Below are 26219 nucleotides of genomic sequence, written 5' to 3' on the forward strand. Positions count from 1 at the left end.
TTTCGTTCTTCTAGCGGGTTGTGTCTGTCCTCATCTTTGCTCGCTTCTGCTTGCGTGTGTTCGCTGCAGCGTTATTTTTCCACTCGCCATTCTACTCTTTTGCTACTGTTCCTTGCGCTGTCTGGTGCTTTCCTATTCGCCCTAATCTACTGGCCTGCGGTTCTCCGAACAGACGCGGCTCATTCAGCACTGTTATTACACACAGCGGAGAGCAGAGACGCCTATCTCGAGTGTCCTGCCCTCTTGGCACAATCTGGATTTTCGGCCGCCCATCCACTTCCACATTTCTCCGAGCCTGTGCTGGTGGAGCCACTCTTGCCTGCGCCCGGACTGATCGGTGTAGAAAATAGAAGATATCACGGCTCTTATCTGCATACAAACCTGCTCGAACTCGACAATCTCCCCCCTCTCCCCGCCAGAATTCGCAACCTTGTTTCGCAGCTTATAATTTCTCTTGCCTCATCAGCTTCCCCGTTCCCCATTTTTACTTCCGTTATTTTTTACTTTGCTCCTCCAAAGTCTGGACCCAACCGATTTGTTGAAGACGGGAACAGCTACAAAGCTCAGCTCTTTCGCATTGACCGATGGACGATCTGTTTACTGACATCCTGCCAAAAATAGTTGTTGCCAGCGATCGAGAGATTGAGAATCCGGCGCGCACAGACGACATCGGGGCCGGCATCATCGCACCCTTTCCACTCGCCGCGCACGCCGACACAGAAGCTGCCCCGTGGGGTACCCGGCAACCCAGGCGCAGCAGCCGCCAGCGCAAAGGGACCACTACAGCAAGGTCCGCCGCCGGTCGCCGCTATGCCACGACGTGCTCGAGTTCATGCTGGAGAACGCGTCCATGTCGTCGCTGGATAGCCAGTCTGTGCACAGCAGAGCGCGTGAGCGCAGCAATATAAACCACATCATGGCAGATGATGCCAATACCGGGCTTAATAATGGCCGGATGGCGTCCAGCCATGCATCACCTGCGTTGTCGCGGAGCGGGCCTGGTGACCTGAAACCCGCTGGATCAGAGGGTCCCGGCAATTGCGAACCGGCGCACCCAAGAGTACCGGACAAGGTAAGTCGTTTTTCTTCCCTCTGCTTCTCTGCTGTCGTCATTGTCTACTACTCGTTCTTTGTGCTGCCTGCTGTGATTCCTGGACGAAAACGCGCAATGCATGCGCCGCATTGTTGCTACGTGCGCAATGTACTGCTGAAATCGGGATGTCGTCAGGGTGATGCCCTGGATTGCTCGCTGCGCGTGTCTGCTTGGCCAACCATCGCCTGTCCCCTTTTCCGCGCATGCGGCTGCGCTTTTCACGATGATTTTTCTGCGGTGCTGCGCAAATCGAGCCTGCATATCAGGATTTACGCCAACGGCCATATACACTTATGTTGCAAGCCGATCAAAAACAAAGGCTGCTGGCTGCCTTGTCCATAGCCAGCTGAATTCCCACATTGTCTGTCTTGTTGACACCCTCGGCTGTCCTGCCTGGCTTGACATGCGGGCATGCGTCAGCGCTACACCACGCGTGTAGTGTGCGGACAAGAGATCACTGTGGAAATGCACGACTCTATTCTTACACATCATCACGCCTATTGTTCTAAAAATGTCCTGCTCCTGTGGGCCGCACTTGCACTGAAAATCACCCGTGTAGAGAACCGTGCCAGCCGCCGTGTTTAATGTTAGCGATGACGATGACGACGACGACGACGACGACGACGACGAGGATGCAGGTGCCTTATGCTGCGACACTGATGACGGGTTTGACGGGCAGTGCGAGGTCGGGTCGCCAGCTACGTCACACACTGCTACTGTTTCCAATTGTTCGCGCTCAAACTCGTATCGCAGCAGCCACAGCAGCGATGGGAGCGACGATAGTTCGGTGACAGAGCCATCCAGCGGCTGGTGGAAGCGCCGCTTCGGCAGCATTCGCTCACGGTCGTCCAAGTCTTCCAGCAGCTCGTCACAGCATTCGCTTGTCGAGGGCGTCGAGTATCCACACTGCTGGCCGGTCGAGTGAGGAGAGCACCGAGCCTCCGATGATCCCAAAAAATACTGGAGGCGTGCTCAACAAGCTGCGGCGAACTGTAACTTCCAAGAGCAGCACTGTCAACCCGCACACGCTGTCCAAGAGTGCGACATCGCCGACCCTGAGGCCCCTATCACTAAAGCGGTCACCGACACTGAGCCCGCGCATGCAGACCTGCTACCGTCTCGCCCGAGCCCCAGTCCGCGCTCCATCTTGCGTAGCAACACTCTGCCGGCTAAGAAGGCGGAGCCAGAGGCACCCATGGCCCTGCCGAAGGAGCCGCTGACCCCGCCTCTGGAACCAACCGATGATGGCGGGACAGATGTTCAGTGGACGCTGCTAAAGTGCAAGGGTATGGTGAACCTGCATGTCGTCACAGTGCCGACCAGCATCTCGTCGCTCAACCACAAGGACGCGTTCCTACTCTACCCGTGCCTGTTCCGCAAACTCAGCCAGACTGCGCTGACTTCCATGGTCTCGTTCCCGCTTGCCGACGAAGAGGGACACACGTCGCTAGCCAAGTCGCGTCGGAACTCGCAGCGCAACGCCGAGCCCCTGCTTGCCCAGGAGTACAACCGACGCAAGTCGATCTGTGCCATGGCATCGCGGGTTATTTATGTGTGGATCGGCGCCCACGCAGCAGCAATCAAGCGCGATGCCATCACCCGCGTTGCCATGGAGATCCGCGACCGCGAGCTGCTCGGAAAGGCCGCAGTGGTTATCATTGACGAGTCGACAGCATCCGACAGCGCGCGGCGCAAGTTCTTCACGCGCCTGAATTCAATCGATAGCCGCGGCATGGGGTCGGTCACTGTTCCGTCGCTGTACTCGCAGATCACGCCGACGAGTCGGGCCGGCGACGACGCTGACTTTGAGCGTGCCCTGGAGCGACGCAAGGTTCTGTACGGGTTCTGGGAAGCCGTGCCGCCAGCAACCATCCTCAGCGTAGGATCGGATGTGCAGGCGGCCACCCTGCTGAAGGTGCCCATGGGCGGCGTCGTAGTGCTCGACACATGGGCCGATGTGTTCATCTGGTGGCGCAACGAGCCGTGCAACCCGGCTGTGCGCAAATGTGCCGTCAACTTTGCAAACATGCTCGTTCAGGGACACATGCATTCCGCCGCGCCCCAAGTCGGCCTCTGTATGGCACGAAGTGCGTGGGTTCGAGCATGTCATCTTCAAGACCAAGTTCCCTGACTGGCCATTTGTGTTTGCGGCATCAATGGCACCAGTCCGCAACCAGCGCCAGATGATCGGCGGGTCGGTGATGCCGCCTGCTGCTGTACCAATAAGGTCGGTGTCCCCGCTCATCGCAAGCCGTAGCCGTTGCCTAATCGTGCACACCATCCTGTAATTTTGACATCCATACCTATAATAAATCCAGCACGTGCTATAAACGGCACATCACCTGGAACTCATGTTGTAGAAGGCTAAATGCTATTGGTATATCATGTATCGCGTGGCTGACCCCATGAAAAAAATCCGTTAAAATGGCCGATATATCGCCCTCAAATGTTAGTGATGTTGTGTTGCTTGCGGAACTCGTCCAGGTTGACCACCTTCCCCTGCCGGCGTGCTTCCTCGGCGGCAAAGACAACAACGCACGAATCAAGCGAGCTCCAGGCGTCGGATGACAGGAAGCTCTGGTCGTTGTATGCAACCGCGCTGACAAACGCCGTGATCATGCCCATGTCACCACCTCCGTGGCCAGCCAGGCTGCCAGAGACCAGCTGGGGCGTGTGCTTGGTCTTTTGCCCAGTCAAAAAGTCGTAGACTTCGATCGACTGGTTGCCGTCGCCTACCAACTCGCCCTTGGAGCCAAAGATGCGTGTCTTGCGCACACAAATCTCCTCGGTGAACGCAACCATGGAGAACGAGACGTACTTGTTGCCAGCGAATTCCATATTCACCACTTGGTTGTCGCACACGTCGTTGTCGCACTCGTACACACACCGGCCGTAGGGGCCAGTAGCTAGGGCTTCGTGGACGTTTTCAATGTCGACGATATCGGTAATGACATCAACCGGCCACCCAGTATGTCCCTTCTCAGTGGGCTCGAGATAGATCTTCTTGGCCGAGTACGCGCAGTTCTGCTCGTGCGGGCAGTCCAGGCACTTGGTGGCACCCTGTGCCTCTGCCGGCTTCTTGTCCTTGGTAAAGTGAGACAGCCCGCCGAACGACGACACCTTGGTGCACTGAGCCTTGTCGCCGAGGAAATACAGCAGGATATCAATGTCGTGGCAGCTCTTGGACATCAGTGCAAACGAGGTCTCAGCCTCCTTGCGCCAGTTGCCACGCACAAACGAGTGCGCAAAGTGGTAGTGTCCGACTGGCTCCATGTGCTGGATCCCGGCGATATCGCCCAGGGCACCCGAGTCGATGATTTCCTTAATCTTCTGGTTATAGGCTGTGTACCTCAGCACATGGCAGATGCCTAGTATAACGTTGTTGCGGCGCACGGCCTCGTACACCTCCTTGCAGTCGTCGATTTCGGTTGCCATGGGCTTCTCCAAGAGAATGTGATAGCCCTTGTTGGCAAATGCTACTGCCACCTCCTTGTGCAGGCGGTCGAGAACGCAGATGAGCACGGCGTCGGCAATCTTGGGTGCATTCAGCAGGTCCTCCCATGATGAGTAGCAGGACGAGTCGTCCAGAGAAAGCTTCTTGGCAAGCGAATTCAGGCGTGCGGGCGAGCGGTCGGCCAGCTGGACCACCTGCATCCGCGACGATTGCTGCGCGTAGGTGCTGTAGATATTGCCGCGGTTGCCGCAGCCAACAATGGCGACCTTGACGGGGAAACTCGGCGTGTCTTGGGTCATCTTTACCGACACAGTAAACCTGAGTGTGCACTAAGAGAGGAGCAAAATATGTGATAAGGGTCAAGTGGTAAAAGAATGGTGGGAAGAAAAACCAGGGGAAGTTTGTGCTCCTTGAGATGAGATATGGAATCTGCGAGATCCTGGCCAATTCGGAGCAGGGGACGCCGTCGACGAGTGGTAATGGCCGTAGGCGGCAATCCTTCACCTGAGAGCCGTTCTCACGTGTGCATGGGGCCGCATAAAGAGGTAGCGAAACACATGTCCAAGTGGATGATTCGGGGTTCGCAAATATCATCTACATCACTTGTGGCCAGATCAAGCACCTAATGTAACAGTAGGAATACATAGGCACAGCCCAGGTGCTCCAGCATACTGATATGCACTCGACTGCAGCTGTCCTGAGTATTGCGCACATGTGGAAATAGTGTGATGGACACCGCTTTCGCCCACACTGTCCATTCTGCGGTGTATTATTCTCTTTTTATTAGACTCAGCTTGTAAGTGGATGGCAGGTCAACGGTGGGTGCGTCGCGAGTAATTCTAAAAATATTCCAGCTGCAAAAGATATCAGAAACCATGGCCGCATAGACACCCCGGCGAGGAGCTCCTTAACCACGCAATTTCAGGGGGACCTGCAGGGCTGTCTGATTTGCAGCAGGGCGTTTTCCAGATGTCCCCGCTATGGCTCCTGAGCTGATTTTTGCCTTGTTCTGCTCTGACTACCAGGTGTCACGGCCAATTGTTGCGTGGCAAAAATAGACAGTGCCTGAATGATCTAAAAATGGCTCTGAGCACGGCTGTCCAAGATGCCAGTGCGTGCTTTCCTGCATATTTGAAACCCAGATATTGCTCACCATGCCTGGTTACCGTCTTGTATAAAAGAACCACATCTGTATATGCAGTTTGCGACTCACGCATCATCAACAACACAAAGCACTCTTTTCTTCTACTACAGCAACACAGCAACACAGAAATGGCTCGCTACACTGCTACTCTCCTTCTGATCGCCTCCTCTCTCGGCTTCATGGCCAGCGCTGCTGACTGCTCTGGCAACCAGTCGATGTGCCCCAACGGTGTCGATGGTGTCTCTTCAACCTATCTCCAGTGCGACAGCTGGAGCGGCACCTGGCAGACACAGAGCTGCGTCACCGGCCAGGTCTGCTACGCCAACCCGAACAAGCCTGGAACCGCCATGTGTGGATTCCCTGGCGCCAGCACCCAGAAGAGGAACCAGGCGCCGAACAGCGGCAACACCAATGCCCGCCAGTGCAATGGAAATGAGTCAAAGTGCCCGAACGGAGCTGACGGTGTTTCAGCTACCTACTGGCAATGCGATAACTGGAGTGGAACGTGGCAGACACAGACATGCGCCAATGGCCAGGTGTGCTATGCTAATCCGAACAAGCCTGGCACTACCATGTGCGGCATGCCTGGCACTGGTGGCAACGCTGGCGCTGGCCAATGCGCTGGAAACACTGCCAAGTGCGTCTCTGCTGGCCAGACTGGCGATTACCTGCAGTGTGAGAGCTGGAGTGGCCAGTTCAAGAACGCTGCTTGCCAAGGCGGTCTCAAGTGCTACAACAACGCTGCTAGCACCGGCGTATACTGCAACTGAGTAAACACCAGTGCATGCATGTACAAAACTTTCTAAATGTGAACAGTTCTATGTCTTTTTACATATCATTTTCCCCTAGAATTACTTAGCAGTGATGCTGTAGCACATGTTTGCTCTCCAAATTGTGGCACGTATATTAGACAGTATGATTTTTCTTTTACAAAACGGTATTGCTTTATCGTGTCTAATTATACACTCAAAAGTAGTAGTAGCACGGTCTATGGATGAGCAGTAACTAGCTGGCTAGCCCAGCAGGCCTATCTCTGCACCATGCAAAGGGCCTGCGAACTGCTCAAATACCAATCGCTTGGGCTACATTTACAGTCTGTGCTATTTGCAATGACTTGTCCCAACTACGGGGTGTTAACTCTAGAGTGCGGGCAACCCCTTTAATCTCCATCATATGTGGAGTGCTGGACACATTCTTTTATTTTGCCATGTGCGGGGTAGTACATAAGCAGGCGGCCAGAAACCTGCTTTGTTGGACAGCATGGTCCCTTGGCATGTTTACATTTTATGATTATTCCTACCATCTTCACTGCTGTACTCCTGCAGTCAGCTATACTCGCAGCCCCTCTGCCACCGCGTCGTAATCTTATCTTCATGATATCCGATGGGTTTGGCACATCGTCAGAGACACTCGCACGCGACTTTATTCGGTCTGAAAACGGCATTGAAAACAGCTGGGTCAGCGTTCTTGACGGGTTGCTGGTCGGCTCCACACGCACAAGCTCCAACAGCTCGTTTGTAACCGACTCTGCTGCTGCTGCGACGGCATTCTCATGTGGGGTCAAGAGTTTTAACGGCGCTGTTGGCATAACTACAGACAGCAAGCCATGCGGAACTGTGCTCGAGGCCGCAAAGGCGAAGGGCTACAAGACTGGTTTGATCACAACGGCCCGTATCACCCACGCGACACCTGCCGCTTTTGCTGCACATGTTGTCAATCGCAACATGGAGGAGCTGGTTGCGTTGCAAGAGATCGGTAACAACACAATCCAGAACAAGGTCGACCTGTTGTTCGGTGGCGGCAAGTGCCTGTTCCTGCCCAGCACCGATGCCGGGAGTTGCCGCACGGATGATATAGATGTGTGGGGCATAGCCAGAAGCAATGGATACACACAGATATCCAGCAAAGCTGAATTTGACTCGCTCAATGTCAACACCACCAAGCTACCACTGATGGGTCTGTTCGCCAGCGAGCACATGTCGTATGAAATTGACCGCAGTGCAGACCAAGAGCCCTCGTTGTCCGAAATGGTTTACAAAGGGCTCAATGTGCTAAACAGCAACAGCCAGAATGGCCCTGGGTTCTTTGTCATGATCGAAGGCGCGCGTATCGACATGGCTGCCCACGACAACGACCCTGCTACTCACCTGCACGAGATCGTTGCTTACTGGGAGACTGTCACCGCAGTGCACAAATTCATCGATATGCATCCCGACACCGCCATGGTGGCCACCTCGGACCATGAGACCGGCGGGCTGACACTAGGAATAGACCCGGACTATGCGTGGTATCCACGGGCTCTTGCCCCCGTAAAGCGGTCAGCAGCATCGATATGTTCCGATATGAAGCATGTTCCGGTACAGAACCGCGTGGAATTTGTCTCTGGTATCGTGTTTCCCTACCTCATGGGCATCAACGATGCTTCTCAGGAAGAGATACTGAGTATCGTCAGGGCATCAAGTATGGATTCGCAAATATGCCGTCGGTTCATTGGCCAGGCCGTATCTGCCCGCGCACACATTGGCTGGACCACTGGAGGGCACACTGGAGGCGATGTTGGACTTTACGCATATGGAGCTGGCACGAGCGATTTGCGCGGCAGCTATGAGAACGTGCAAATCAGCGACTACATGTCAAAGTACCTGGGGGTTGATATGGGCCCTGTATCAAAGTTGCTGGCCAATGAAGTCGTCAGGCAGCCTAATTTCCCGTATCATCAGCGTGTAGATGATCTCTGAGATGCAGAGATAGGAATATACGGCGCTCCTGAGTGGCTAATTCCACATATTAATCCTCGTCTGTGCCGTATACTGACAAAGGCAACAAGTTTCCTTTAAGACCGGCCGCAGCAAGTAGTGACTTGTTAGTAAACACCAATTCCTCTTCTAGTGCAGTCGTTTTATTTCTAAAAATCGCCTTTTTTTCAAGACATGAACAAGTATCGCGAGAGCCTTCTCTTTTACGTCAACGGCGAGCGCCGCATCATCCAGTCAGGCTCCATGGACATGGCGATGTCGCTGGCCAACTATCTACGCAGCGAGGGACTGACCGGCACAAAGCTGGGCTGTAATGAGGGTGTGTGCAGTGCCTGTACCATCATGCTGTCAAAGTTTGACACCGTCGAGAACAAGGTCGAGCACCTGGCCATCAACAGCTGCTTGACACCGCTGTATGCGCTGGATGGCAAGCATGTCACCACAATCGAGGGTATTGGCTCGCCGACCTACCCGCACCCAGTGCAGGAACGCATCGCCCTGTTGCACGGCACGCAGTGCGGTTTCTGCTCGCCTGGGTTCTCAATGTCGCTCTACGCTCTGCTCAGGAACAACCCGCACGAGCTGCCCACCGAGGCCGAGATCGAGGAATGCCTGGCTGGGAACCTGTGCCGCTGCACTGGCTACCGCCCTATCCTGGATGCGGCAAAGACGCTGGCGCGCGACAACCGCTGGAACCAGGACGGTGCTGGCTGTGGCAGGGTTGATTGCTGCAAGCTCAAGGCTGGGCAGGATGCTGCCCCGTGTGAAACAAAAAACCAGTTCCGAAGGTATGACGCATCTCAGGAGCTCATTTTCCCTCCGGCGCTTGTCCGCTACGCCAAAGCACAGATTGACGGCGATGCAGAGCAGTGCATGGGGCATTTGCGCCTTGCATCGGCCTCTAGCATAGCGCCTGTATATCGGCCTATGTCAATGGCGGGCGTGCAAGACATATTCTCCAAGCACCATCACGCGGCACTTGTTGCTGGAAACACCGCATTCCGCCTCCAGAGCTATGCGGACCTGGTGAGGAGGCCACATGTGTACATTGGCGACATTGTGGAGCTGCAGGAACTACATCTTTCTGACGAGGGACACGAGCTGGTTATTGGTGGATGTGTCACGCTGGCGCAACTGCTGCAAAAAGCCCAGACCATTAGCAGACTTGGTGCTCTGCGCGACTGCCTGGCACGTATTGGCAACCCGCATGTGCGCAATGCGGCAACTGTGGGTGGCCACATTGCCACCATACCCTCCTCATCAGATCTTATCCCTGTGCTGCTCATTCTACACGCAGCGGTTAGCCTACAGCACGCTGTTTCGGGAGTGCAACGCACAGTCAGTCTGGATAGATACCTGCATGATGGTGTTGGTCTAGCTGATGGCGAGATCATCATGCACATACACATCCCACTGAACTTGCCTTCAGCGGCAAGTGGTGCACTGGTGTTTGTTCACTCGCAGAAGCAGTCGATGCGCAAGGCCAACGACTCAACAATCGTGAGCTGTGGCATGCGTGTGAGCATCGACCCAGTTACATTCAGGGTTCTGGATGCAAGCTTTGTGTTTGCTGGACTTGACCGAACATATTTTGTCGCCCAGGAGACAGCTAGCTTGGCTCATGGAGCGGACTGGTCAGACAGCGGCTTTATCAACAGCACACTGCTTGAGACGTGTGCACAAGAGGCCGCATCAGCATTAGCTGACAATGTCGACAGGCCCAAGTACCGCGTATCACTTGCTGCCAGCCTGCTGTATCAGTTCTGGATGGCATCGTGCAAGGAATTTGGCATCGACCATGGGCTCGGACCACGCATTCCAGACGACTATCTGGCGTACACGCAGCCCAAGTCGATGATCTCAGAACAGGCATTTGCACCAGTTGAGGAGAAGGCGATCATCGGTAAGGGCGAGCCGCACCTATCGGCGCTCAAGCACACAACTGGACAGGCAGTATATATTGACGACATGCCGCCAGTCCACGGCGAGCTCTCTGTTGGCTTGGTGCTGTCGACACGCTCGCACGCCCGGATCCTGTCGATTGACCCATCACAGGCACTGGGCATGGAGGGTGTCTATCCCAAGCTGTTCACTGCCTCTGACATACCTGGCAAAAATGTCTGGAACCTTTGGCAGGACGAGGAAATCCTCCCATCTAAGGAAGTGCATTTCCATGGCCAGATTGTTGCCGCTGTTGCCGCCAAAGACCGCGAGACTGCTAGACGCGCCGCAGACGCTGTTGTGATCGAGTACGAGGACCTCCCTGCAATCTACTCGATCGACCAGGCCATCGAACAAGAGTCGTTCTTTGAGGAAGTCAGCGAGATTGAGTGTGGGGACGTCGAGGCTGCGTTTGCCAGCGCTGATTATGTATTCGAAGGAGAGGCGCGGTGCGGCGCTCAGGAGCATCTGTATATGGAGCCGCAAGCGTTCCTAGTTGTCCCAAAGGGCGAGGATGACGAGTACGATGTTTTTGCTACATCCCAGTCGCCGCATAACTGTCAGGCAACTGTTGCCAAAACGCTTGGTATTCCAGCCAATCGAGTCTATTGCCGTGCCAAGCGTCTTGGTGGAGCGTTTGGAGGCAAGGATATGCCACCCCCGCTCTTTGCATCAGTTGCTGCTGTTGTAGCGCAAGGCACAAGGAAGCCCAGCCGTCTAGTATTCCGTCGCGATCAAGACATGCGAATTACAGGCCAGCGGCACCCATTCCTAGGCAAATGGAAGGTCGGTGTAATGCAGGATGGCCGTATCATCGGACGCAGGGTCGAGGTGTTCAGCAATGGCGGACATTCGCATGACTGCTCAGTCCCAGTCATGAACAACTGCCTATCGTCGCTCGATGGTTGCTATTACAGTCCGAGTGCTCATTTTGTCGGGCGGGTGTGCAAGACAAACATTGCCAGTACAACAGCATTCAGGGGATTCGGTGCATGCCAAGGCGAGTTTATTGTCGAGTCGATGATGCGCGAGGTCGCTGAGAGCCTGGGCATGGATGCCGACTTGCTCCGCCGAATCAATCTGTACAAGGAGGGCGAGCTGAGTCCATCAAGCTATCACATTCATGACTGGACGGTGCCACAAATGTTTGAAGAGATCCAGCAGTCGGCCGAGTACGCGAAGCGCAAGGTTGCTGTCGACGAGTACAACAAGCAGTCGATGTTCAGAAAGCGAGGTATTGCGCTGGTCCCAACCAAGCATGGCATTACTATTGGTAGCCGCGAGATGCTCGAAGCAGCAGCGCTGGTGCACATACACCTCGATGGCAGTGTCATGGTGCACCACCATGGCGTGGAAATGGGTCAGGGACTGCACACCAAGATCGCCATGATTGCAGCGGATGCCCTAGGTGTACCGCTGAGCTCAGTATATATACCCGGCTCATCTACCGAAGTTCTCGCAAACTCAACACCAACAGGTGCATCGATTTCGACAGACCTCAATGGTGGCGCTGTTCTGAAGGCGTGTAAAGCCTTGGCCAGCCGTCTACAGCCATATCGCGAACCCATGCCTAACAGTGACTTCCCAGCTGCGGTCAGAGCCGCATTCACTGACCAGGTCGACCTGTCTGAGCGGGCATTCTTCAACATTGACATGATCCCCGAGGATTTTGCCAACAAGCGTGGTTTCAACTACCTCTACTACACACAGGGCGTGGCGATTGCCGAGGTGGAGCTGGATACATTGACCGGAGCCCACACTGCCCACCGTGTCGACATACTCATGGATGTCGGTCGCTCGCTCAACAAGGCAGTGGATATTGGGCAGATTGAAGGCGCATTCATGCAGGGCGTTGGATGGTGCACGACCGAAGAGCTGATGCTTGACACTTCCAGTGGTGCCCTGAGCACTAACCGCCTGGGTCTGTACCGGGTGCCCACATGCATGGACATCCCGCGCGATTTCCGTGTGGCGATTCTGGAGGGCGTCGAGTACAAGCATCTGAACAACATCCATTCGTCACGAGCTGTGGGCGAGCCGCCCCTGTTCCTTGGCTCGTCAGTGTTCTTTGGGCTGCGGGAGGCAGTCAAGGCGGCTAGAGCCAGCCACGGTACCCTGCACATGGATATCCCAGCTACAGTCGAAACACTGCGCATGGCTTGTGACGATGGCATCACCACCATTGTTGACAAACTCGAGGAGCAGGGGAAACTGGCAAAGTCTACTATTCAGCGCATTTAGTCGCGCTACAGTCTGCATATGCTGGAAACCACCAGTGGATGTGTGCTCAATAAATAACAAAGTTCTAGCAGTAAGCAGTCTGGCTGTGCCTGACATTTTGTCCGCAAGTAGCAGTGACCAAGAGGAGCCTGAATGAGTAGTTGGGCGGAATATATGCCTAGTTGCGGAATAACTACCATACCGCAAAGCGGTAGGTCTGATTTCAGCCTTGGAACCGCAGCATGAAAATGGACGATCGCTTTGGTGGTTAGTGGCCCGACCTTACTTCAATGCTCAGGACCACTGCAGCTGTCTATTTATTTTCTGAACCTCCGAAATTATTTCTCTCAGTTTCTTCCAGCAACTGCTACTACCTATTTTGCGGCATGCCTTCGCTCGCTCAGAATCTGCCTACGCTTATCCTCGAGAGGATTGTAGATGTGTACGTCGGCGATATCATTCCCGATGATCCCACCATTGGTGCTTGCTTCTGCAAACCCTATATTCGCATCGCTGTCCTACTTGCTACCTGCCGTTGGTGGCGAGAGGCTGCACTAGATAAGCTTTACAAAGGCAACTAGTGGTGTGGCATGGATGATTATTGTCATCGTGAGATGATCGATTGCTGTGAGCGCCCACTGACATGCGAACTGAAGGGGCAAATGTCTGCTGGGGATATCATGCGCGTGAAGAAATTAGAGCTCCATTGGAATATTAGCGGTATCATAGACGGCACAGCGAATCTGATGTTCATGAACCCTCCCCTCAATCAGGTTTTTCCCAACATGATTATTCTTGTTATATCCTTTGATGATTGGGATAGAAAGCTAGCCAGTACCAAATTTAACGAGACCCTGCATGCAGAGAAGTTCTGCAGCGAGATACGACGGATGCTTCCCAACATGAGAAGCATCATGCTATCCGATTGCTCTGCTTCCACGGATCTTCCGTGCAGTTCGTTCATTCGTGCTCTGCTTTCAGGCTTGTGTTCACAAGCAGCCTCAATCGATTTCCGCGAACCGTGGCAACCGAATCTCAATATTATCCCTTTCAGCAGAACCGACATACGCAGCCTATCACTCAACATCCTGAGCACAGATTCACCAGCTATCGAGATGATCCACCGCAACGCACCCTCGCTTGAGTATATTGGTATCTCTAGCGACTCACACAAGGTGTTTACCAAAACCATTTGCTCTGACGACAATACACCAATAGTGTACCCACGCGTTCGGTCCCTTCAGATATCCTTTAGCTCATACCTTGTCCCTGGTGGTTCTATATTCCTTGATTCGCCAGATGGCGCCCCCTTTCCAGCCCTGGAGAAGCTTGAGTGTGAACAGGTCTACCCGTTCAGCAACGATATACTCTTCAAGGGAAACAGTAAATCGCTTGCAAGCCTAAAGCTTGATTTGGACACACGATCTGTCTCAGTCTTAAACAGGCACAGTGTTTTTAGCGCTAGCCGGTTCCCCGTACTGGAATATCTCAATACACGGATATCGCTTGGTGATGCGGATGTCACCCTCAATGAGGATACCAGGTCGGTCCTCCTCTTGGGCGCAAAAGCTCAGATCATTAAAAGCGTCTCAGCTTACTGCGATTTCGACCAACTGGGGATTTCGATTGATAGCTTTGGGCATAATATCACCATCCTCGACATCCCGACCATTCGATTCACTCTCCGGTGGACTGTTCAGCTGATAAAGGTATTGCCCTTTTTACGACGGATGGCAACTGGAATCGAGATCACCGATGGGCTGCGTAGCGCTGACCAGACGCATAGCAGGTGCATTGGCAAGTGCCGCCATAGCTGGGGATTGGACGATCTGTCCAGTGGTGGTACAGAAGGACCGGTGGATACAGAAACAGATGATGGCTTGGAAAATACCAGCGACATAGGCAGCGGCAATTCAAGAGATAGCTATGACCGGTATTACAACGGTGGCTGCAGCTGTAACGATCTCCTTTGTGAGTTCCTGTTCGACCATTTAGACATTGTCTACTCAGAAATGGATTTCATGGATGAGATCTATACAGAGTGCTACCCTCTGTCCACTACTCTGACCATTTTGAACAAAGCATATGACGACAGTGAGCCGATAGCTAGTTCGAAGATGGTTGCCATTCTCATCGTGCTCTGTCCCAGTATTCAGCGGGTACAAACCAACTGGCTAGAGGACAAACGAAGTGGCTGCTCCATGTTTACACCAGATACATTTATTGCTCGAGCTGACGTGGAAGAAACAAGGCACCATGCAAACCTCATGCATCACCTTGAGCGTGCTGGTTCTGGTACTCTATAGCTTTTCTGGTTTGAGCCGATATGAATACATTCTCACCAAAGCACTCTACAACCGCAATATACCTTTGTTGCTGCTGGCAAACCCGTTGGTTGTAAACTCTGAAGACCACATTAGCCAGCAGCATGTAGTGGCGGTCTGATGTCGACAAGCCATCACTAGGTGCATCTACGTTGAATCCGATGATGGCAGCCGGATTAACTCTGCGGATCAGCGATAAGTGGATTGCACTCCTATTTGGTTCGAATTTTGTGGAGAAATGCATTTCTGCTCTCCGCGCTAATTTCCACTCCTCCACAACAGAAATTCTCATAAAATGGCAAACGTTCTCGCGACATTCACTTCGGGACTCGTGGTCGGCTCGGCAGCAGTGTACACCTTCACCTCGCATTTCACAGAGCAGAGCCATGTCATGAACTACAAGCTGCAAAAGGCCGCGGCTGTTTTGAGGGAAGCCTCGACAGGCCAGAAGCAGGTATGATGCCGTGACTTGCAATTGCACCCCCAGCCAGGGCGCGAGACAACATACTAAACCATGGGAATACCATACCTGTTTTAGACCATGCCATCGTGGAAGGAGAGCAAGCCGGATGTCATGAACAAGTACGAGGCGCTGTCGTCGCGTCTGTCAAACAACGCAATCCCGCAGGCAAAGACCGAGTGGAACAGCACTGTGTCGTGCGTAGCAAAGGGCATCGCTGACATCGAAGTTGACACAGACAGGCTCGCAGCTCTTATCCGCAGCGACTGAATATTGGGAATGCCAAGCAACCTCCATTTTATTCATGTGCAATAGAATCACTGCCCTGTTGTATACACGCTAGAAACTGCTACCGAAAAAGGTACTGGCTTGGGCCTCTCTAATGAACCCATCGCTAAAGCCATCCATGTCGCTATCATAGTCCTCGTCCATATCGTCGTCGCTTTGCTCTGACGTGTCGTCGTTAGCTATACGACGCGATCCAAGCATGGCGTTGAAGAAGATGTTGCTCATCAGCCGGTGAGTCAGCGAGGCGTTGGTGATACCGTTCTGCCGCAGCTCCTGGTTCGCAAACACGATCTGGGTTTTGTTGGCGAGCTCGCTTTCACTGACAGCCGGGAATGTGTACGACACCTGCTTTGCAACCGCATCATAGATGGCGTCAGACGGCCAAAGCGAGTGGCCAGAGTAGGCGAGATCCTGCGCGTACGGGTCGCACGCATAGATATCGTCGATGTACTTGGAGGTGCCATTGGTGATGCTGACCAGGGCAAGGTGCTCGCGGCGGACCAGGGGAAAGGTCTGGCGATGGATAGGCGATGGACCGCCTTGGTTGATGCTGAAGATGTGGACCTCGCAGTCGATTCCCGACACCGCGATGAGCGGCAGTGTTGGGTGGGACTCGATGATGTTGACGACTTCGTTGTCGCCACGGATAATCTGCACTATCTCCATGGACTGCCGGTCCCAGATGAACATGCGGCCGTCGTCGGAGCCAGACGCAATGTACTTGTCAAAGACAAAGTTTACGTCCTTGATCGTCTGGAAGTTGCAATGGCCCTTGTAGCACATATGCGGCTGGACGATCGGCGTTGGTTCGGCGGAGGAGTCTAGTTCTGGCCGGGTGTTTGTGCGTGATCCCGTCTGAGAGCTTGCCTCACGGTCGTTTATCGCCATGTCGCGACCAGGGATAAATTCGACTGTGGGACGTGGCCAGTCTGTATCGCTGAATAGCGATGATGCCGATTCGCTCTGGTCGCTGAATTCCATATCACTGCTGTCATCGTCTTCGCTCGAGTCAGTGCTGGTAGAGCTCATGTCGCTGGAGCTCATGTCGCTTGAGCTGGCTTCGCTGCCACTGCCCGTGGTAGCGTACGTATCTCCGTGGCTGACGCTGCATGCAGAGCTGCTGCTGTCACTCCTGTCGCGCCCACTCTCAACACGCATGCTGATAGAGAAGGGCGGGGGGCGTGGTGCCTTGTGAGCCGCATGGGCCGATGGTGCGTGAAGGTCTTTAACCAGCAGCCCACTCGAGCTGTAGACGTGGCCGACTTCTTCCCCGTCGTCGGAGAACGAGCCAGCGTACTGGAGATTCTCATCAAGTTTCTTTGGGCCGATCGCTGGAAGCGTCTGACAATCAAAATTTCCTTCGACGAACTTGTCCAAGTAGTACATGCCTGGGTCGAATGGATGGTGACCGAGGTCATCTTGGGCATTGCACAAGAACATGCCGGCCAAAGAGCTTGGGTCGTCGACCAGCGTATTGCTGGTGCTTATCGACTCAGCGTTCAGCGACACCCAGTATTTGGCAAGATGCGCCAACACTACCATGCCCTCGGTACTATCGATATCCTCAACCACGCCCTCGTCAAGCATCCAGCCAGCATTATCCAACCGGGCTTCCAGATTGGTGCTGTCTTGGTGCACAGCGAGGACAGTTGCCGATGGCATCCCATAGAACCGGCGGTTGACATAGCGCAACCGGCACCAGATAGAATCGAAGGATATGTTCGGTTTGTCATCAGTGATTCCGAGATGGAACGCGAGCCCACCGATCTGCTCGCACTCGGCCCGCATGCGCTTGAACGAGCGGCTTGTCCGTTGACACAGCTCATGGAGTCGCTGGGGCATGTTGCCAAACTCTGCACGCAGGCGGCTCCGGACCGGCACATTGTCGTCATCCCAATACGGTGGCGATGATTCAGTGCGGAAGAAATCGTCAACCGTTGGTATCAGCTCCAGGATGAACATTAGCACGTCTGAGCGGTACATCTCCCACTCGATGTTGAGCATATGCGAGTGAGCAAGGATGCTAAACGGGTTGAGCTGCAATGCCATCTCGCAGTCGCGACGCGCCCACTCCAAATCACTTCGAATGAGCTCAAAGTCCTGCCGGATCGTCTGGAGCTGGCCGATGCTCAACTGGCGCAGATCACGCAGCAGGTATACCTGGAAGCGGTGGAGCCATCGGCAACGGTAAACAAACATGTTCATAGCGGCACGGTTGGTGTGGCCGATGGCGAAGACGCGGCGGCGGTCCATATCGTCGTCCATGTAGAGGTCCTTCCAGGTGTCGACTATTTTTTGCTCGCTCTTCATATTGTCGGCGGATTCCAACAAGGTGGGCAGATCGGCACTGTAGGTAAAGCTGCCACCCTCAAAGCCACGAATAAACAGCGACATGATGCCAATGGCTTCCTTGTACTCACCGTCATCGAGGAGATCAGCGAACTGATACATATATCGGTTGATCTGGTCCTTTTCATCTGGCGACAGTGCCCACCTCATGCCACGCTGGCCACCATCCAGAGCTGCCCTGAGGCTGTGTTTGGCATGCTCCTGTCGACCGCCGTTCTTGACGCATTTGTCGCACGATGGAGTGTACTCATGGTGCTCACTATGCATCATCCATGGCCTACTCTGCTTGTATGAGCTACTTGCAGAGTTATCGCTGCTCTCCGCAGTACTGGCGGGATAGGCATCCGTGTCGCTGTGGCTCTCAAACAAGTATGGCGCTTCGTCCTGGCTTATGACGCGTATGCCGAACGACGGTGTACTTTGTTGTACAGAGCTAGCAATGTCTTCTGAAGTGGTGTCGGCGATAGCCATGTTCCTTGAAGCTGCCATAGGGCTCCATTCCGAGTTGGCAAATGCTGAGTCCTGTCGGCGCCTATCGACCTTCGAGTGGTCCAGACTAGACGCTGTGCTACTGTCAGTCTCTGACCCCGGCCACCTGCTGCCGCCTTCCTGCTTCGATGACACAACTCCCAAAGTGTCGCTATTTCCAGAGCGGACACGCTTTACGTTTGGCAACACAGGCCGACTACTACTCCCGAGCCCGCTGTCTCCAGACACCTTGCTGGGGAGCGATGTCTCCCTGGCGGCCAAGCTGTGCATGTATGTCTGCGATTGGTTCAGATCAAACAAGTACACGTAGTCGTAGCACCAGCTGCCAATGATCTGGTTTGGCACATCCCTCGAAAATCTCAGCCCAGTGACAGGGTTCTGTGTCGCCTTTTCAAAAACCTCTCGCCTGTCCTTGGCGCGACCACGCCGCAGCCTCACGACGCAGCCGCTACTGGCAACGTCTTGACCACACGAGTCGCATCTTCTCTGTGGCGTGGATGACACCCGCGGCATGCGCAGGTCATGGACCATGATCGAAAGCATTGTGCCGCCGACGGCAAAGCTGTGGGTGTAGAATGGGTTCACGTCCAGTGCATGCAGCTCTGCGTGAATCATGTGGTAGTCTGCGACTATACGGCTGCCATCGGGGTGACCTAGGCTGCGCCTGGGCGGTTCTCGAATATCGTAGTGCCGTGCAGTGCCATCCTCAGAACAAGACAGAAACTGATTCGGCGAATCGGGAATCGGTGCAGCCCGTTTCACGGGGCTCGAGTGCGCAGTAAATGTGCGGATACAGAAGTCAGCTGGCCCAATGACCGCCGAGCTTTCTGTGCCACTGGCCGCAAGCAGGATGCGGTTGATATCGAATATTTTGATACTGTGGTCCATTGAGCAGGCAATGAGCAAGTGGTCATTGGGCGCAGGCATGACCTTGAGGTCAAATACGCGCTCGGCAAACCCAGTCTTGATCTTACAGATGCGTGATCCATCGGATGCGGCTCTCCAGATACAGATCGTCGAGTCGTCCGATCCAGAGAACAGGTACTGGCCGTCGGGCGACCAACTAATGAAAGTAGCAATGGGCGGTTGGTAGTTGAGTGCATGTGGAGTGCATATAGCAGCAGCAGCAACGGCAGCGGCAGCAGCAGTTTCGGAGGGCGCAGCATGTGTGCCGCAAGGCTGGAATGAAAATACGGATGCCACCTTCTGGAGTGCGAGTCTCATGCTCCCCACACCACCGGGATAATTTTGTTTGGCTTACCATAGTGCATTTACGCAGCCTTCGTGACCTTGGAGTGACTGCCGCAGCTCCATGTTCTGGATGTTGCAAGTGCTTCGCGACCACTGAGCTACAGTGGGCATCAGGGAAATTGATAGGTCAGCAGCTATTAGTAATACTGGTTGTGCAGACGTGGTGGACAGGGCGCCAAGGTGCTCTGATGGAACTTACCGACGGTGCCGCTGCATGCCTCGAGTCTGCCTGCCAGGGGAAGCGCCTGGCGCTGTCTGTTGAGGGCAGGGAGCGAGACCATTTGGTTGCTGCTGTTGGAATGTGACTGTGTGCAGGGGAAATGCGAAATAAAAACAAGAAAGCAGTTGTACAGGGAAGCAGACACGCTGCTGTCGATAGAAGAGAATCTGGGCTGCGTGCAGGCCGACTATTTTTGGTGGAAACACGCCGTTTTTGTTGTTCAGGGTTGCCAGAAAAAAGTACAAAGTGCAAATAATTGTTTGAGGAAAACTGGCGAGAAAAGGGGTTGCGCTAATCGCCTTTGCCCAGTGAAGCTTAAATGCCTTGGCTCTCCATCTCAGCGCGGAGCCGAGCCCACGCCTGGTTCCTGCGCGCCAGCTTGTGCCGCTCAAACATCGTCGGGCAGTCGAGGCTGTCACAGCCCTCAACGGCCATCAGCACATCGGCTCGGTTCCCGCCACCAACACACTGTACACACCTGTCCAATACCGCCTTCGACGCCCAGTCAATACCCATCTGGATCCGGGCCAGCCTTGACATCAGCGCTGGCCTGTCGTCCAGGCATGCCTCGCACACGCGCAGCAGCTTGTCACTGGCCCCCTTGGCGCGACCCGGCGACGGCAGGTGTGGCATGGTCTGGCGGCACAGCAGGCATGAGCGTTCGTGGTAGAAGTGGTCGAGAGTTCGGCGTGCCGGCCTCCTTTTGACAGGCTTGTCGAGTCCGTCATTATCATCGTCGGGCTTGGTCGCCAGAAACACATCGATAAGAGAATCATGCAGCCCCTTGCGCCGGTGGCGAGGCATGTCATTGACCCATGTCCTGACATCGATGCCCACCAGGCCCAGGACCCGGTCGAGTGCCGGCACAATCTGCTTGCTGATGTAGTACTGGTAGTTTAGGTGCAGTTCTGGCCTGTTCAGCAGCGCCAGCGGCCTGACAACCTGGTCAGTCAGCCGGGCATTTGGCCCGCCATCAACCACCACATATGGAACCCGCTCGCCGTACTGCGGCTCGGCTCTGGCGTCACTCTGCATGTCATCCATGCTGACCTTGGCATGTGGTGGCAGAACCTGCGCCGAGTATGTGCCAAGCCGCACTTCTTTGGCAATGAAAAAGTCCATCATCGGGTACTCGCCCTGCGATACCTTGGAGATCTCGTCGGTGATGAACGACTTGACCTGCGACAGATCGTTGGTCGCAAACAGACGGTCCATTGTACCTTCGATGATCTTTTGGGCGGCCACGCATCCATCGCGCCGCACCAGCTCCATGCCCTTGACGTCAAGCATCGGGTCGGTCTGGTCTGGCGCCGTGTACATCCAGCCGGCATAGCGCTTCTTTGTCAACAGCACGCAGGGCTGGTACACTTTCTCAAACTTGAGCTTGACCGGCGCCGGATTCAACGCAGTAACGGCCTGGGCAATCTCGTGGCCCAGCTTGAATGCTGTCTGCCGGCTCTTCCCTGGGAAATGAACAAACACTGAGTCGGTATCGCCATACACTACGCGGGCACCCCACTCGTCGTGCTTCGAGTGAATGAACCGGATAGCACTCTCCAGTGTCTCGCGCCCAGATTGCACAATGGCATCGGCAATCTCCACGCACGGCATTCGGCCAGAAAATGACGCGCCTGCGTACCCGTAGGTGACGTTGGCAATCAGCTTGAGACCCAGCTGCCGTGCATCCAGGTTCTTGCACAGCATCTCATCATCGCTCCACGTCTTCATCGCATTTTTAAGCATCACCCGGCTCTCAAGGATCTCCTGCAGCATTCGACCCAGCAGACCCTTGCGGATCTCGGGCTTGACAAACACAGCGCCGTTAGGGGAGATTGTGACATGGTCGCGCAGCTTCGACAGGATGCCGGGCGGGATATGCACATCGGTGAAGCCAAGTCGTCGCTTGGTGCCGGGGGCTTGCGATACTGCATCCTCGACACTGCCAAGGCACGTTGAGAAGCAGTAGTTGTATGCGATCATAATGCTCGGGTAGAGACTCTGGAAGTCAAGCACCACCACTGGGTCCGTGTAGTACCGGCTCTGCGGCTCAAGCACCAGCGGAGCGCATTCGGCAGCCCGTTGCTGCGCGACTTGCTCGCGGGTCGGCGACGAAAGGATATACAGCTCTGGGTGTGCAATACGCGCCATTAGCGACTCGACACGCAGCTGCGATCCACGAGTGATCACTGAGTCAAAGTCTATGCCGATGATGCTGGCAAACTCAGACGCCCTTTGCACGATATCCATGGTGTCCAGCAGCCGCAGATCTGCCCGCGCCCGGTACATGACATGCCGGATAGCTCGAATCCCAGCCACCGCTGGCCCATTCAAAAACCACTGAGAGATTTTGCTGTGTGTGAAATGCGGAACTTTCTCTTTCAGGACTTCCTCAGCGATCTTTTCGAGCGAATACGACGTCAGCGCGAGCTCGCTGCGCATCAGACGCCAGACGTTGAGTACATGTCGCCCAGCGATGCTCAATGCTGCACCTTTCTTGTAGCTCCACGAGTCTTGCTCGCGTCCATATCCGCTCTGCTGGCGGCGCCATGGTGGATCGATTATCCGTGATAGGTCGCTGCTCAGCCGCATGCCATAGACAACGTCGGCGCGCTCGATCAGATACCCCCACGAGCTATTCTGCACTTCGTATCCACACAAAACATCAGGGTCATGCGTGCACACCCACTGCGTGAATTCAGTTATCATCTGGACTTCGTCGTCCAGGTTCAAATGCTCGACATGGCCCGGAAACCCGAGTCGCGACAATGGCCTAGACGTACCGTGGGTCCACACAACAGTCCTGCATCCAGAGTACGGCGATACATCCCATTGCGGTTTGTCAGTCACCATACACGCAACCATACATAGAACCGAGTCGAGCTTGGGGTCTGGAAGCAGCCAGTCCCGCGTGCTAGTGATAATCTCGAGCGACATCTGCGACATGGGGACTTTTTCGCGTTTCCCAATACAATTTAGCTGCTGTGACGTCGAGGACATTGTAGGCGTCACAGACATGGACTGTGTGTTGGTGAACCCAGAGAGCTTTCCCAGCACTGAGCCCCACTTCAGGTCTGACTGATCGCGCTGGCGCTTCCTGGCTGGAGTATGCAAGGCATCTGCCGAATCAGCCAGTTGTGATGGCACAGCGCTGTGTTTTACCGATGCGTACCCAGCTACAGCTGTGTGCGGATGTGGCGGTCGTATGGCAAACTCCCACCATCCGTCAGCAATACCAGAGCTCCTTTGCGCTCGTTGGCTCATAGCTGCGTTTGTTGCGCTTATTGCCGCTGGGCTCCACATTTGCTGACGCCGCTGCTGGCGCTCTATTCGTGCTGCTCTCTGCTGCTCCATGCTTGATCGGTCCAAGTCTTGAGCGAGCACTGGATCAAACACAGGCAGCTCCGACGGATCGGCTGATGCGAACTTGATCGTCTGTCCAGCATACGACTTTGTGCGATTCGGCAGATCCCGCGTTTTGGAGAAGAACGGAATTGGAGTGACTACTTCAGGTAGGTTGTATCGGGACAAGCTCGCTGCAAGATGTTCAGCAGTCGGTGATGGCTTTGCAAACCGGAATACCACGGTATCGTCCCAGGATGGCTCAACCGGTGCCTCATCATCGCTTGATAGAATACTGGGATCTGGCGACTGAGCGTCGATGCTGGCAGGAGCCTTGTCGACAACAGTTAGCATGCCAATATCAGAATAGTTGACCGGATGGACTCTTGTCGACTACGTGTATCGGCTGTTCCGGCTATTGCTGCTCCTGAGCTATCCGGTATTTCTTGCCCAGTGCTTACATTGGTATTCTTGCCGATATATGGTGACTTGTCACCGATGGCATCAGCTTTTGGTTCGGGCGAGCTCGGTATACAGTGGACCTCCTTGCTTCCACTATCACTCCGCGATGGCCGAACAATATCAATATAAAAATCACTCCCAACATCCCGACTGGGTGCCTTCACAGCCTGGGATGGTGTCTTGCCGGCTGTCTGGCTCGCAGACAGGCTTAGTTCCTGATGCCTGACTCGGGCCACTGCGCTGGTGCCGTTTCGGTGGATTAAGCGACCGCTGAAGTTCCTCAAACTGATCATCAAAATCGCTGCTATACGAGCTCTTCTTCTGCTCGACACGCTGTGGCATCTTGGGGGATGGCTTCAGGGCAAGTGGTGTAAGGACACGACGTACACGATGCCTGCGACGAGCACTCGAGTGAGTGGTGGTGCGTCTTGATCTGTCTGATGGCACAAAGTCATCGCTGTCGTCGTCCCCACCGTCAACCTGCGGAATAGGCTTTGCTGCGTCAGCAGATTCGTAGTCATTGAGCTTCTGCAGCTCACCTTCAATCCACGAATTGTCCAGTCCATCGAGGTCGCCAAATTCATCAAACTCACTCTTCTGCGATGCACTCACAAATGCATCTGCAAGCATGTCGTCCAAGCCATCGACATCGGAGCAGTTTGAGCCGTGGTCCTTTGTAGCACTGTCGGAGACACCCTGGCTGATAATTGACTCGTCCACAAGCGGTCGGGTTTGTGAAGGCTGAGAACTCTGCGATAGCAACAGCGACTCGTCGAAGGTTTGAGGATCGAGTTTAAACGCCGGAGAGCTTTCTAGGCTGGACTGTCCGGGCGACAGGTTGTGAGCAAAGTTTAGGTAAAAATGTGATCTGTGTTCGCTTGCAGCAGAGATAAGGCGAACCTCGCCAGTATCGACTTCACGGCAGGTCGGCCACGAATCAACCCACGAGCTGCTTCCTTCCGCCGTGTTTGCTATATACATCGAAGAGCTATCCTGGGCAAGCTCGCTTCCAATATCGCTCAATTTCTGACTGACATCCTCCCACATCGCTAGTGACTCGCCCGACACCCCGTGGTCCACATGCTGTCTGTCGTTTGCTAGCGCGCTTTGCAGCAGACTCTGTATCCGCCAGTGGTTTGACCACTCCAGTCCTGGTCTATTCCGCTGAGCTGCGGCTTCAACTTGCGGCGCATCCTTTCTCCGCTCCAACACCTGGCTATCATGCTGCTGCTGCATCTTCATGCCGTGAACAGCACGCCGTTGGTTTTCGTCAGCCCATACCTGGCTCAGGGAGTGCACTAGTTTGCCAAAATGCATACCCAGCTGGCCTTCCTTGAACACATGATGCACATGTCGCTCAGGCACATGCTGCCGATTGATAATGTCCGCAGCTACTGCATCTGCCTCAAGCTCACACCGGCTGATACGCGGGGGTGGCTGCGGATTGACCAAGTACAGGGGCATTCCACCCGGAACCCACCGCTGCGCTTCGCCAACAGTAGCATCCGAGATCATTTCCGTGTCTTCGGTGACAGGGAGCGGTGAGCGGTACCGAACATTGGCCAGGTTTACCCAATCCATTCCAAACAGATTATAGTCGACCAGGAACTGCAGTGTGTACGGCAGGTGTGACTCAAACAGGTCAAACTTTTGGTTCATGACAGCGCCCGACGCCAGCAGCATGCTAGCGCGCGACATAACGCCTGGGTTGCTCAACAGGATCTTCAGAAACGGCCTGTACCCCGCATGGTACCCGTAGAACGGAACAGCCCTTGACTGGAATGACGGCTGCGACATATATCTGCGGCTTTGCGCTCTTGAAGGAGATATTCAGTGCATGGTTCAGACTCAGCCCCAACTGATATCCAAACTCGCGCACAGAGTCGAGGCTGCTCGGTCCATCGTACCGTATGTACATGTAGGGCCACGCTTGGTGCACATGCAGACAGATTCGCTGCCTTGTTTTTGTAGAGCCAAATATCCCGGATTATCGGGACCTGTCGCAGCGGCTCGCTGAAAATGTTGTATGGCGTTTTTAGCACGCAGTCGGCTGGGGTTGGTGCTGCCATATGCGGGCTGATGCTGGTAATTTGGACGTCAAGCACCGACTGTGCCTCAACGGGCGGCGACAGTGGTGCACTCTGGTGTTGCATGGTTGCATAGTTGTCGGGTGGCCAGCCCGAATTTGCTGCAGACATTTCAGCTGTAATAACTAAAAAGTGAAACAGAGCTAGTAAAGGAAAGACTGGATAGCCTTGCTAGCCTCAGGTGGGCGTTCAGGACATGGCTATGATATCCCGCTGCAGCTAATTATTGAAAAGTGTGGGACGCCAGAATGACGCCAAAGACGCGCGTCGAACTGCGCACAGACAATTGCCCAAAACGGGCCGCCGCCAATCATCTTTTTCTGCAAGAAAACCCCTTCCCTG

General features: G+C 54.5%; 10 protein-coding genes across 10 annotated transcripts; 6 read left to right on the forward strand and 4 right to left on the reverse strand.

Moving 5' to 3' along the window:
• Positions 1–780: 780 nt before the first annotated feature.
• On the reverse strand, positions 781–1783 carry DL89DRAFT_280328 (uncharacterized protein). The gene has a single exon (XM_040889587.1). The coding sequence runs from the start codon at positions 1376–1378 to the stop codon at positions 1022–1024; it is 357 nt and encodes a 118-aa protein (XP_040746991.1). The 5' UTR covers positions 1379–1783; the 3' UTR covers positions 781–1021.
• A 1647-nt stretch (positions 1784–3430) lies between these two features.
• DL89DRAFT_3800 (streptomycin biosynthesis protein StrI) lies at positions 3431–5004 on the reverse strand. The gene has a single exon (XM_040891596.1). The coding sequence runs from the start codon at positions 4844–4846 to the stop codon at positions 3536–3538; it is 1311 nt and encodes a 436-aa protein (XP_040746992.1). The 5' UTR covers positions 4847–5004; the 3' UTR covers positions 3431–3535.
• An 854-nt stretch (positions 5005–5858) lies between these two features.
• Positions 5859–6522, forward strand: DL89DRAFT_263798 (uncharacterized protein). The gene has a single exon (XM_040885984.1). The coding sequence runs from the start codon at positions 5871–5873 to the stop codon at positions 6459–6461; it is 591 nt and encodes a 196-aa protein (XP_040746993.1). The 5' UTR covers positions 5859–5870; the 3' UTR covers positions 6462–6522.
• Positions 6523–7064: 542 nt separating this feature from the next.
• DL89DRAFT_289492 (alkaline phosphatase-like protein) lies at positions 7065–8429 on the forward strand (the record flags this gene model as incomplete). Its single annotated transcript, XM_040889961.1, has 1 exon — positions 7065–8429. One exon carries the CDS (start codon positions 7065–7067, stop codon positions 8427–8429), a length of 1365 nt encoding a protein of 454 aa, XP_040746994.1.
• Positions 8430–8621: 192 nt separating this feature from the next.
• Positions 8622–12629, forward strand: DL89DRAFT_219687 (xanthine dehydrogenase; the record flags this gene model as incomplete). The annotated part of the gene is made up of 2 exons (XM_040884405.1): positions 8622–9275; positions 9315–12629. The coding sequence occupies 2 exons, from the start codon at positions 8622–8624 to the stop codon at positions 12627–12629; spliced, it is 3969 nt and encodes a 1322-aa protein (XP_040746995.1).
• DL89DRAFT_263799 (uncharacterized protein) lies at positions 12597–13328 on the forward strand. The gene has a single exon (XM_040885985.1). It carries the CDS (start codon positions 12995–12997, stop codon positions 13187–13189), a length of 195 nt encoding a protein of 64 aa, XP_040746996.1. The 5' UTR covers positions 12597–12994; the 3' UTR covers positions 13190–13328.
• Positions 13199–14914, forward strand: DL89DRAFT_280333 (uncharacterized protein; the record flags this gene model as incomplete). The annotated part of the gene is made up of 1 exon (XM_040889588.1): positions 13199–14914. One exon carries the CDS (start codon positions 13199–13201, stop codon positions 14912–14914), a length of 1716 nt encoding a protein of 571 aa, XP_040746997.1.
• Positions 14915–15005: 91 nt separating this feature from the next.
• Positions 15006–15697, forward strand: DL89DRAFT_3908 (uncharacterized protein). Its single transcript, XM_040891610.1, has 2 exons — positions 15006–15386; positions 15471–15697. Exons 1-2 carry the CDS (start codon positions 15228–15230, stop codon positions 15660–15662), a joined length of 351 nt encoding a protein of 116 aa, XP_040746998.1. The 5' UTR covers positions 15006–15227; the 3' UTR covers positions 15663–15697.
• On the reverse strand, positions 15676–20243 carry DL89DRAFT_263801 (WD40 repeat-like protein). The gene is made up of 3 exons (XM_040885986.1): positions 19969–20243; positions 19780–19867; positions 15676–19581 (listed from the first exon to the last, which is right to left on the reverse strand). Exons 1-3 carry the CDS (start codon positions 20048–20050, stop codon positions 15732–15734), a joined length of 4020 nt encoding a protein of 1339 aa, XP_040746999.1. The 5' UTR covers positions 20051–20243; the 3' UTR covers positions 15676–15731.
• Positions 20238–25091, reverse strand: DL89DRAFT_263802 (uncharacterized protein). The gene is made up of 16 exons (XM_040885987.1): positions 24059–25091; positions 23790–24012; positions 21736–23721; positions 21470–21711; positions 21403–21445; positions 21253–21372; positions 21088–21219; positions 20968–21060; positions 20803–20931; positions 20609–20772; positions 20564–20581; positions 20489–20539; positions 20457–20467; positions 20384–20435; positions 20348–20356; positions 20238–20317 (listed from the first exon to the last, which is right to left on the reverse strand). The coding sequence occupies exons 1-16, from the start codon at positions 25030–25032 to the stop codon at positions 20305–20307; spliced, it is 4260 nt and encodes a 1419-aa protein (XP_040747000.1). The 5' UTR covers positions 25033–25091; the 3' UTR covers positions 20238–20304.
• Between the last annotated feature and the right edge of the window lie 1128 nt (positions 25092–26219).

Source organism: Linderina pennispora (assembly GCF_002104995.1).
Source record: "Linderina pennispora strain ATCC 12442 chromosome Unknown DL89scaffold_1, whole genome shotgun sequence".
NCBI lineage: Eukaryota > Fungi > Kickxellomycota > Kickxellomycetes > Kickxellales > Kickxellaceae > Linderina > Linderina pennispora.

What these genes read in the sequence shown, in the direction of transcription:
- DL89DRAFT_263799 (XM_040885985.1), top strand. Translation starts at nt 12,995, where the DNA reads ATGCCTTCGCTCGCTCAGAATCTGCCTACGCTTATCCTCGAGAGGATT.
- DL89DRAFT_263798 (XM_040885984.1), top strand. Translation starts at nt 5,871, where the DNA reads ATGGCCAGCGCTGCTGACTGCTCTGGCAACCAGTCGATGTGCCCCAAC.
- DL89DRAFT_263802 (XM_040885987.1), bottom strand. Translation starts at nt 25,032, where the DNA reads ATGAAGATGCAGCAGCAGCATGATAGCCAGGTGTTGGAGCGGAGAAAG. An exon ending in AGGAGATCCTTGAGAGCCGG is followed by an intron (nt 21,712 to 21,735) that starts GTGATGCTTAAA and finishes AATGCGATGAAG; the next exon opens with ACGTGGAGCGATGATGAGAT. An exon ending in GCCACGAGATTGCCCAGGCC is followed by an intron (nt 21,373 to 21,402) that starts GTTACTGCGTTG and finishes GCGCCGGTCAAG; the next exon opens with CTCAAGTTTGAGAAAGTGTA.
- DL89DRAFT_3908 (XM_040891610.1), top strand. Translation starts at nt 15,228, where the DNA reads ATGGCAAACGTTCTCGCGACATTCACTTCGGGACTCGTGGTCGGCTCG. An exon ending in CCTCGACAGGCCAGAAGCAG is followed by an intron (nt 15,387 to 15,470) that starts GTATGATGCCGT and finishes TACCTGTTTTAG; the next exon opens with ACCATGCCATCGTGGAAGGA.
- DL89DRAFT_263801 (XM_040885986.1), bottom strand. Translation starts at nt 20,050, where the DNA reads ATGGTCTCGCTCCCTGCCCTCAACAGACAGCGCCAGGCGCTTCCCCTG. An exon ending in GGCATGCAGCGGCACCGTCG is followed by an intron (nt 19,868 to 19,968) that starts GTAAGTTCCATC and finishes TGCCCACTGTAG; the next exon opens with CTCAGTGGTCGCGAAGCACT. An exon ending in GGCTGCGTAAATGCACTATG is followed by an intron (nt 19,582 to 19,779) that starts GTAAGCCAAACA and finishes TACTTTCATTAG; the next exon opens with TTGGTCGCCCGACGGCCAGT.
- DL89DRAFT_3800 (XM_040891596.1), bottom strand. Translation starts at nt 4,846, where the DNA reads ATGACCCAAGACACGCCGAGTTTCCCCGTCAAGGTCGCCATTGTTGGC.
- DL89DRAFT_280328 (XM_040889587.1), bottom strand. Translation starts at nt 1,378, where the DNA reads ATGGCCGTTGGCGTAAATCCTGATATGCAGGCTCGATTTGCGCAGCAC.